The sequence below is a fragment of the Lolium rigidum genome, chromosome 2 (genome assembly GCF_022539505.1).
Source record: "Lolium rigidum isolate FL_2022 chromosome 2, APGP_CSIRO_Lrig_0.1, whole genome shotgun sequence".
NCBI lineage: Eukaryota > Viridiplantae > Streptophyta > Magnoliopsida > Poales > Poaceae > Lolium > Lolium rigidum.
Window position 1 is genome coordinate 163,123,511 of NC_061509.1, and position 11,970 is coordinate 163,135,480.

At 44.4% G+C, this 11,970-nt stretch overlaps 1 protein-coding gene across 1 annotated transcript; it reads left to right on the forward strand.

Moving 5' to 3' along the window:
• Positions 1-9,132: 9,132 nt before the first annotated feature.
• LOC124690274 (two-component response regulator ORR11) lies at positions 9,133-9,970 on the forward strand (the record flags this gene model as incomplete). Its single annotated transcript, XM_047223676.1, has 5 exons — positions 9,133-9,268; positions 9,365-9,411; positions 9,518-9,595; positions 9,694-9,764; positions 9,883-9,970. Coding segments are annotated over 5 exons (420 nt in total), but the record flags the coding sequence as incomplete, so codon positions are not given.
• Positions 9,971-11,970: the final 2,000 nt, after the last annotated feature.

Here is an 11,970-nt window from a genome sequence, read left to right on the forward strand (position 1 = left end):
CTTGAAATATGCAGGGATGAACCACCGGGGCATCCCCAAGCTTAGACTCTTCACTCTTCTTGATCATAGTATATCATCCTCCTCTCTTGACCCTTGAAAACTTCCTCCACACCAAACTCGAAACAAACTCATTAGAGGGTTAGTGCATAATCAAAAATTCACATGTTCAGAGGTGACACAATCATTCTTAACACTTCTGGACATTGCATAAAGCTACTTGGACATTAATGGAACAAAGAAATTCATCCATCATAGCAAAAGAGGCAATGCGAAATAAAAGGCAGAATCTGTCAAAACGAACGGTCCGTAAAGATGGATTTTATCGAGGCACCGAGACTTGCTCAAATGAAAATGCCCAAATTGAATGAAAGTTGCGTACATATCCGAGGATCACGCACGTAAATTGGCATATTTTTCTGAGCTACCTACGGAGAGGCAGGTCGAAATTCGTGACAGCAAAGAAATGCGATTGCTGCGCGGCAATCCAAATCTAGTATCAACCTTTCTATCAAAGACTTTACTTGGCACAACAATGCAATAAAATAAGATAAGGAGAGGTTGCTACAGTAGTAACAACTTCCAAGACTCAAATACAAAATAAAAGTACTGTAGCAAAATAAACACATGGGTTATCTCCCAAGAAGTTCTTTCTTTATAGCCATTAAGATGGGCTCGGCGAGTTTTAATGATGCACTCGCAAGAAATAGTATTTGAAGCAAAAGAGAGCATCAAGAGGCAAATTCAAAACACATTTAAGTCTAACATGCTTCCTATGCATAGGAATCTTGTAAATAAACAAGTTCATGAAGAGCAAAGTGACAAGCATAGGAAGATAAAACAAGTGTAGCTTCAAAAATTTCAGCACATAGAGAGGCATTTTAGTAACATGAAAATTCCTACAACCATATTTTCCTCTCTCATAATAACTTTCAGTAGCAACATGAGCAAACTCAACAATATAACTATCACATAAAGCATTCTTATCATGAGTCTCATGCATAAAATTATTACTCTCCACATAAGCATAATCAATTGTATTAGTAATAGTGGGAGCAAATTCAACAAAGTAGCTATCATTATTATTCTCATCAAGTGTAGGAGGCATAGTATAATCATAATAAAATTTATCCTCCATAGTAGGCGGCACCAAAAGACCACTATCATTATAATCATCATATATGGGAGGCAAAGTATCATCAAAGAAAATTTTCTCCTCAATGCTTGGGGGACTAAAAAGATCATGAAAACCAGCTTCCCCAAGCTTAGAACTTTCTATATCATTATCAACAATGGTGTTCAAAGCGTTCATACTAATATTACTACCAGCATGCAAATAAGGTTCCATAGGTTTTTTAGTTTTCGCATCAAACCATCCATGTCTTAAATCAGGAAATAGAATAAGAAGCTCATTGTTGTCCATTATGCCAAACTAGTGTAAACAAGAAACAAAAAGATGCAATTGCAGGATCTAAAGGAAATAGCTTCGAGCACACACACAACGGCAACGAGAAAAGTACTTTACCCGGGATCGGAGTATGAGTGCCTTTTACCTTTCCTCCCCGGCAACGGCGCCGGAAAATAGCTTGATGTCTACGGGTGCTTCTATTCTTGTAGACAGTGTTGGGCCTCCAAGAGCGAGAGGTTTGTAGAACAGCGAGCAAGTTTCCCTTAAGTGGATCACCCAAGGTTTATCGAACTCAGGGAGGAAGAGGTCAAAGATATCCCTCTCATGCAACCCTGCAACCACAAAGCAAGAAGTATCTTGTGTCCCCAACACACCTAATAGGTGCACTAGTTCGGCGAAGAGATAGTGAAATACAGGTGGTATAAATAAGTATGAGCAGTGGCAACGGCACCAGAAAAGTGCTTTGCCCGGGACGATAAACAAGCGAGTAGTAACGCAGCAAAACGAGTAAACAAGCAGCGATAGCGATATTTAGGAACAAGGCCTAGGGATTAGACTTTCACTAGTGGACACTCTCAACTTTGATCACATAACGGAATAGATAAATGCATACTCTACACTCTCTTGTTGGATGATGAACACCACTAATTGCGTAGGATTACACGAACCCTCAATGCCGGAGTTAACAAGCTCCACAATATTCAATGTTCATATTTAAATAACCTTAGAGTGCATGACAGATCAACACAACTAAACCAAGTACTAACATAGCATGCACACTTGTCACCTTCACACTATGTAGGAGGAATAGATCACATCAATACCATCATAGCAATAGTTAACTTCATAATCTACAAGAGATCATAATCATAGCCTACGCCAAGTACTAACACGGATGCACACACTTGTCACCGTTACACCGTGCGGGAGGAATAAACTACTTTAATAACATCACTAGAGTAGCACATGGATAAATTGTGATACAAAACACATTGCAATCATAAAGGGATATAAATAAGCACTTCACTATGCCATTCATAACGGTGAATAAGTATTACGTGAAATATAGCCTAAGAGACCCACACGGTGCACACACTGTCACCTTTACACACGTGGGACAAGGAGTCTCACGGAGATCACATAAGTAAAACCCACTTGACTAGCATAATGACATCTAGATTACAAGCATCATCATATGAATCTCAATCATGTAAGGCAGCTCATGAGATTATTGTATTGAAGTACATAGGAGAGAGATTAACCACATAGCTACCGGTACAGCCCCGAGCCTCGATGGAGAACTACTCCCTCCTCATGGGAGACGGCAGCGTTGATGAAGATGGCGGTGGTGTTGATGGAGAAGCCTTCAGGGGCACTTCCCCGTCCGGCGGCGTGCCGGAACAGAGACTCCTGTCCCCCAGATCTTGGCTTCGCGATGGCGGCGGCTCTGGAAGGTTTCTCGTACCGTGGCTTTTCCCGTCTCGTGTTTTAGGTCAGGGACCTTTATATAGGCGAAGAGGCGGCGTCAGAAGGTCAACGGGGCGACGACACGCTAGGGGGGCGCCCCCCCTAGGCCGCGTCGGGCTATCGTCTGGGGCCCACAGGGCCCCCCTCTGGCGACTCTCGGGTGTTCTTGAAGCTTCGTGGAAAAATAGGATGCTGGGCCTTGATTTCGTCCGATTCCGAGAATATTTCCTTACTAGGATTTCGGAACCAAAAACGAGCGAGAAAACAACAAGCGGCCCTTCGGCATCTCGTCAATAGGTTAGTTCCGGAAAACGCATAATAATGACATATAATGTGCATAACACATGTAGATATCATCAATAATGTGGCATGGAACATAAGAAATTATCGATACGTCGGAGACGTATCAGCGTGCCACACCTAGAGGGATAGGAGGGACCGGTACGCCTCCGACACTCAGCAACCAGCCGGTCGGGACGCGGTACCCTGGCGGGCAGGGGTAGTTCGAGGCGCAAAGCGCCTCCGCCTCCCGAGGTGTTAGACATACGATGGAAGCCATGGGAGAGAATGATGAGGTTTGCATATATGAGTCTAGATGTGATATGTAAATGGAGGCCAAGCCTACATATATATAGTGGAAAAATGGCGGGAAGACGAAGGCGGGAACGCGGGAAGAAAATAGGCGGGAACGCAGTGGCGCGCGAAACTTTCATCCCGGGTGGAGGCTCAAACCGGGACAAAAGACTGGGGGAGGCTTATCTAGGAGGGCCTTATCTGGGGGGCTGACGTGCGGGTAACATTTTGTCACGGCTGGTGGGTGGAACCGGGACTAAAGCTATCGGCAGGATAAGGATGTGCGGGTAACCTTTTGTCACGGTTGGTGGGTGCAACCGGGACTAAAGTTATCGGCAGCATAAGGATGCATGGGTGGACGCACTGCACGATGAGATAAAGCATGTAGCGCACGAATTCCTGTCGAAGGAACAAGACAAAGTAGAAGCGGTGCCGTGCCTATAAAAGGAGCATCGATACGCCTTGCCAAACAGATCAACAAGCCAAGCAGAGTTCCATTCCCATGCATGAAGGAATTGGGAAATCTCCCGTGGCGCAGCTTCTCGAAGATGTCGTTGGTGCACACGCCCTACGACATCTTCGGAAGCTGCTCCTCGGAAAAAATTTCCCTGCAAGCCCGTGAAAGACTCCATCTCCTCTAACAGTGTTGGGGAAAGGGTTCTCATTATTACATAAATGTAGAGATTGTGAAGAATACATTATTACATCGCCATCTACTGATGTGATCTTCTACGCCGTATAGCCATGGAGAATCTTCATCATTTAGCAAGATGCTTGAGTCAATTTTCACCGTGAAGGGCAGAATTTCTTTAAACTTATTATAATCTTCTCACATTTCTGTCTTGTCATCCACTCCCACGATGTTTCTTTTCCCCGAAAGAACTATGTGGCGCTTTGGATCCTCGGTTGATGTATTCTTTTGTTGATTTCTTTTTCTTGATTTGCTAGACATGTCCTTCACATAGAAAACTTGAGCCACCTCGGCGGCTAGGACGAATGGCTCGTCCATGTACGCAAGATTGTTGGGATCCACTTGTTGTCATACCGTACTTATCGTCTACCCGTATACCGCTGAGCTTCACCCATTTGCACCGAAACAAAGGGACCTTAAAAGTGGGACCATAGTCAAGTTCCCATATCTCCTCTATGTATCCATAATATGTGGTGGTTTGCCCATTCTCATCTTTTGCATCGAAGCGGACACCGCTGTTTTGTTTGGTGCTCTTTTTATCTTGGTCGATCGTGTAAAATGTATTCCCATTTATCTCGTACCCTTGGAATGTACATATGTTTGAAGATGGTAACCTAGCCAACAAGAACAGCTGCTCCACAACAGATGGGTCATTAATGAGATGTCTTTGCAACCAACTGCCGAAGGTATTCATGTGTTGATGTGTAATCAAGGACTCGGGCTGGCCCGGGTTTATTTCTCATAAAACATTCTTGTGTTTCTCGATGTACGGAGCCACCAAGCTAAAATTGTATAGAACTGTGTAGTGTGCTTGATTGAAAGAAATCGTGTCCCTGCACACCGTTGCTTTCCCTCCTAGTGTGCCTTTTCCAGTCAGCCTCCCCTCATACCGAGATTCGGGAACACCAATCGGCTTAAGGTCAGGAAGAAAGTCAACGCAAAACTCAATGACCTCCTCAGTTCCGTAGCCCTTTGAGATACTTCCTTCCGGCCTAGCTCGGTTATGAACATATTTCTTTAAGACTCCCATGAACTTCTCGAAGGGAACATATTGTGTAGAAATACAGGACCGAGAATTCTAATCTCTTCAACTAGGTGAACGAGGAGGTGCGTCATAATATTGAAGAAGGATGGTGGGAACAACAACTCGAAGCTGACAAGACATTCGACCACATTTTCCTGTAATCCTGACAAAGTTTCTGAATCCATTACCTTCTGAGAAATTGCGTTGAGGAATGCACATATCTTCACAATGGCTAGTCGAACATTTTCTGGTAGAAGTCCCCTCAATGCACATATCTTCACAATGCCGTTTCGTCCTTTATGACTTTCCTGGTCCTCCCGTGCTTCTGGTGTATCTTTTGTCTTTCCATACACGCCCAGAAAACCTAGAATATTCACACAAAGATTCTTGGTCAGGTGCATCACGTCGATTGCAGAGCGGACTTCCAGGACTTTCCAATATTCTAGCTCCCAAAAAATAGATTTCTTATTCCACATGGGCGCGTGTCCGTCATCGTCTTTCGGAACATGTCGACTGCATGGACCCTTTCCAAAGATAACATTTAAATCCTTGACCATATCAAATATATCAGCACCACTACGGGGGACAGGCTTCGGACGGCGGTCAGCCTCGCCATCGAAATGCTTGCCTTCTTTCCTTAAGGGATGCTTGCGCGGAAGGAAACGACGATTGAACGGGTACACAACTTTTCTGCTTTTTCCCAAATATTTACTTTCGAGTCTCATCTAAACGAGTGTGTGCATGCATTGTATCCTTTGTTCGTCCGTCCTAAAATGTTACTAAGAGCGAGGCCAATCATTGATGGTTACGAATAGCAACGCTCGTAGGTCAAATTCTTGCTCGGTGTGCTCATCCCACACACGTACACCTGGTTTGGCCCACAACTCCAAAAGTTCATCGACTAATGGCCTTAGGTACACATCAATGTCGTTGCCCGGTTGCTTTGGGCCTTGGATAAGCACCGGCATCATAATGAACTTCCGCTTCATGCACAACCAAGGAGGAAGGTTGTAGATACATAGAGTCACGGGCCAGTGTGCTGTGATCGCAGCTCTGCTCCCCAAAAGGATTCATGCCATCTGTACTTAGACCGAAGTATAAGTTCCTTGCCTCACCTGCAAAATCCGGGAACTCTCTCCCGATGTTTCTCCACTGCCGACCATCAGCGGGGTGCCTCAACATCACGTCTTTCTTACGTTCTTTCATGTGCCATCGCAACAACTTGGCATGCTCTTTGTTTCTGAACAAACGTTTCAACCGTGGTATTATGGGAGCATACCACATCACCTTCGCAGGAACCCTCTTCCTGGGTGGCTCACCCTCAACATCACCGGGGTCATCTTTTCGATCTTATACCGCAATGCAACGCATATCGGGCATTTATTCAAATTCTCGTACTTCTCACCGCGGTAGAGGATACGGTCATTAATGCATGCATGTATCTTCCGCACATCTAATCCTAGAGGGCAGACAAGCTTCTTTGCTTCATATGTATCGACGGGCAATTCGTTATTTCTTGGAAACAACTTCTTTAATATTATCATCAATTTTTCAAATCCCGAGTCGGTCACACCGACCTCTCGCCTTCCATTTCAGCAATTCCAATATGCTACCCAGCTTTCTATGTCCATCTTCACAACCTGGGTACAACAATTTGTAGTGGTCCTCTAACATCTTGTCGAACTGCAACCTCTCCTTATCCGTGGCACAGTCTCTTCTTGCATCAGAAATGGCCCGACGAAGATCATCATCAACGGGATCATCTGCTGCCTGTTCTTCACCTCCTTCTTCTTCATTGTTGTCCATTGCGGTATCATTGCATTCAGAGAACATATATCGGTACTGGTCATCGTTATCTTCTTCTTCATCGCCTTCTTCCATCATAACCCCTTCTTCTCCGTGCTTGGTCCAAACATTATAGCTGGACATGAATCCAAACCGAAGCAGGTGGCTCTTAATGTCTCTTGAGCAAGAGTAATCCTTCTCGTTCTTACATTTTAGACATGGACAGCACATAAAACCTTGCTTCGACTTGTTGGCCTCGGCCACAAGCGAGGAAAGAATTCACGCCCTCTCCGAAAGCGGGAGCACATCGGTTACCGTACATCCATGGATGACTCATCCGCATCATAAGTACAATTATATATGTATCGGATGCAATCACCTTGCTAAAATTAGTATTGTACGGACTATGTATATATATACGAGAAAATAGTTGCTAACCTTTTAGGATCAAAAAGAGGAGAAATCTTATCAAATAAAATCAAGTGGCATCCCTCTCACAAGCATTCCATCAAACACCTCTTGTGCACATGTAGAAAAAATGAGCTAGCATACACCTCCACCTTCACCACCAAGGAATAAATGAGGTGGGGGGGCTGGCTGCGTGTCTATATATATAGGCATGGCCTTTTATCGCGGGTCGTAATACGGCCCGCGACAAAAGGGGTGCCGACCCCTTTTGTCGCGGGTCGTATTACGGCCCGCGACAAAAGGGCGCGACAAAAGGGCGCGACAAAAGGCCCTGCCCGCTCCAAACCGCTTCGGAGCGACGTGGCCACCCCATTTGTCGCGGGTGCAGGCGTGCCCGCGACAAAAGGATCCCACGAAAGCCCTATTTTCCACTAGTGAATGGAACCTAGGTACTTATGAACCTGATAACTTGTTAGGCCTAAAATCCGTATTTTTAGACTTCCAAAAATTGTAAATCATTTTTTTTGCATGCAGAGGATGCATGCATGTATGTGTGTGTCTTTTACATACCTAAATTCAAAAGTATATAGTTTAGGTTAGAAAGAAAAGATTCTAATGAACTGTCTGAAGGAAACTTCTCCCTCCTAAAATTTCTGTAAGTTAGAGGTTGGATAACTATGGTGCAGGGTGTTTATGCACCCGGCCACCCGGTGCATATGCACCATTTATTTGAAATGCATTTTGAATATATTTAAAAAATGTAAAACTAATACAAACATGTTTCGTGTGTATCTTGACATGTTACATGTTCAGAAAGTTATTTCAACAAAAACCGACATGTTTTGTGCCCCGCCAAAAAAGACAAACTTTTGTATTTTTACACAGGGCACAAAAATTGTCGGTTTCATGTGAAACTTTAGGTGCTTCTTCATGCGATTTTTTTCCCTAAATTTTTTTTAACTTTTCAAAATATGTTTTGTACATACCAGATGCATATGCACCGGGATCAGATTTGAGTTTCCCATAACTATGTAATTATATACCAGAGTAAGTTATACCGCGTCTAGAAAATTTTCTTTACATAGGCATGCCATTACGCCAAGATGGTGGTTTTGTCAATGCACTAGTTTGCAGCAACCACCAGTGCTAGGTAGGTTTAATAAACACCGCCGAAAAGAGGAGCCAGTAAAACATTTTATGGCACATGCAATGATGCAATCATGAATTCACAGATCGGCCGAGCTCGTATCGCAACAGTATCATCGATGAGATCATGACGCATCAACAGGACTCTTGGTATACATTGAAGAGGGAAGATCCTCCTGTCCTTGGCCGTGACAGGCATGCAGGATCGAGTTAATACCTGGCTCCGATCCTCCCCCTTTTCGCGGCAAACACAAAGATTTTGTGCTTTACGCGCCCCGCACGTACACGCATCATCAGGCACGTGTGGCGTGTGCATGCGCATTGATCCTGGCCCCGGTCCGTATCGCGATCTCGTGGATCCACAACGATATCCCTGCACAGCTGCACTAGGATCTTCCCGAGCTATACTACCTTCTGTTTTCAGATTTTCTTCAACCCCTCCTGACCTTACCTTGACCCCTGCGTCTTCCTGGCTGTATATAAATGCACCACCATGTCGTCTCCTGCTGGTTGTGAGGACAGATCAACGAGAGTCGAGAGAGACACACTTGCCCGCACAAATCGCCGCGTATCTTCTTCTGTTATCTGCTAGCGACCGATCTCCAGGAAGCTTTTGGGATGTCGGGCTTCATCGGCGGCGTGGTGGGGGCGGTGGCAGTGGGGGCGCCGGTGGACGGGGGCGCGGCGCCGCTGCACGTTCTCGCGGTGGACGACAGCTCCGTCGACCGCGCCGTCATCTCCGGCATCCTTCGCAGCTCTCGGTTCCGTGGTGAGTGAACTTGCTGACCAACTGGTTTCAGTTGCTGTTTTGCCGGCATGAGGATCGACTGACCAAGTGCATATCCTGTTGCTTTCGTGCGTGCAGTGACGGCCGTGGATAGCGGGAAGAGGGCCTTGGAGCTGTTAGGATCGGTATATGCAGTTGATTTGTACCTGCATTCGCTGCAATCTTATGGCATTTTTGGTATGTGATGAATATTTTCTGATTTGCCTTTATGTTTGGGGATTCCGTATCCAGGAGAACAACGTGAGCATGATAATCACGGATTACTGGATGCCGGAGATGACGGGATACGAGCTCCTGAAGAAGGTCAAGGTATGTAGTCTTGCGTGCAATTTCATCTCCAAGTTACAGCCCAAGCAGCTTCGATCTGGATATCTACTTTAATTATGACGCAAAATTAAATCATGCAGGAGTCATCCAGGCTGAAGCAGATCCCCGTGGTGATCATGTCCTCCGAAAACGTGCCGACAAGAATCAGCAGGTCTGCACTTCACCATGCAGATTATTATGTTCTGAACTTCTGATGTTCAAGTGCTCCTCTCTGGGAACTGGACGCTGATTAACCCTGGCTAACCACCTGAATTCTTCTGGTTAATCAGGTGCTTGGAGGAAGGCGCGGAGGATTTCCTCGTGAAGCCCGTCAGGCGGTCTGACGTGTCCCGGGTGTTCAACCGCGTGCTCCCATGAGAGCCGCCGGGCGCCGGCGGCGGCATCGGTGAATGCAGCGAAACGATCTTGAATCATCTTTGTTGTCGTGTTTAGTTTGAGTCAAGAAGATCTTGAATCAACCGAGAATAGCAAGGGTTCTTCGCTTTTGGATTCTGTTTCTTCAGTTTGTCCAGGAGCAGTAGTCGTCTAGAAATTAGTTGGGCCGTGGCATGTTAATTTACGAGCACTTGGTCGGAGGAAAAGGAAGGCTGTAACGATGGAGTTTTTTTTAGGGAAACAGCTGTGTACATTTTATTGATAATCAAATAAAAATAAAACTAGGGGATCATCATCCCAGGTAGGAACTAGAAGACTGAAAAGTAAATTTAGCAAGTTCATGCGCCATTACATTTGTCTCTCTTGAGCAGTACTCATAACTTACTTCTGCAAAACCAGAGGATAAGGTGTTTCTGAAACCGAGCTCATATGCTACTGATTGATTTTTTTTAAAAAATGAAACAAATTAAAAAATAAACTGAAAATTTTATACAATCTCCGTGAAAACACATATGATCTATGCAAAAAAAAAGATAAATCGGAGTGTTGTAAGCAACAAATCTAGATGTTCCAAACAACACTGTATTTTTTCTTTTTTGCATAGACCACTACGCATGTCTTTTCTCGAATATTTTATCGTGCAATTAGAACACTTGTTCATGTTCATTCTACAAAAATTTCAGATTTTTTAATTGTTTTGCTATTTTCTATTTTTGTACTCAACCAGGAGCATATAAGCTCAGGTTCAAAACTGGTTTTTCGAAAACAAGAAGCTAACATATTGCAGTCATAAAATATCAGCAATGCAACAGTAGCCGAGGAGCCTCCCTCTTTCATCGACTCCATCACTTCAGTGTTATTAGATTGGATGGTAAAGCAGTTGCATCCCAAGTAATGAGCAAGAAGTAGCCCCTCATGCGGGGCATACACTTCAGTTATCATCGCATCCACGACAAACGACGGGTATTTGGCACAAACATCAATGCACTTACCCTTATAATCACGGATAATGACATCGGCGCTTCCCCGGTCTACATCAACACTATAAGTTGGGGCAACATTTATTTTCACCTCACCTTTGATTGGACAGATCCAAGATTCAGGCTTAAGTACCTGTCGTCTCTCCTACCAAATGTACCAGGCTCATGTTAGGATGATCTCCGGCAAACCAATACCACCTATAGGGTCCAAGGTTCCTTTTGTTCAGATTATATGCTCCAATACCACGGCTCCCGCTCTATCAATACTTGTTGCTTCATCTATCACTGAATGAACCCTAATTTTTTCCATATTTGCTTAGCAATAAAACAGGTAAATCGAGTATGCATAATGTCTTCACGGCCCACTAAACAAACCGGATAACCACTATTAGTTGTTATGTGTCTATTTGCCAAAATTCCTAAAAATGGAATTAATAAGACCATAATGGCTCTCTACCCAAAAAAATTAACTTAAGTTGGAATATCAACTTCCACTTTTTTTTCCAAACTGGGATTGAATGCTCTTCCTACTTCTAAATCTCTTTTTTTTTTCGACCAAAACGATAATCCCACTCAACATGATAGGCCGATCTGACCGTAAAGGTTCCATTATTTGTATGATGCCATGCTACAAGGTCGTCCATAACTGGAGGTGCAATAGGGATCTCCATACTTCGATTAGCATCAACATCCCAAAAGAGACTTTGGAGAAGTTCTTCATCCCACAGTATTGTTATTGGACCAATAAGGTCTCCCGTCTTACTAATAAGAATATTGCATCGTGGAGTTGCCAGTTTACGTGTAAGACTAGTAGGGATCCAAGTGTCCTCACATATGTTAACTTGTGTTCCATCTCCAATTCTCCAAATACACGTTCTTTTAAAATTTTCAAACCTGCCTCCACGTCCTCAACCAGAGTTTCTACCTTTTCCTTCCCATCTTCCTTCGTGTGACGCCCCGGAACCGGTACCATGAGGATCCCAGCGAACCCGCCGAAATCCG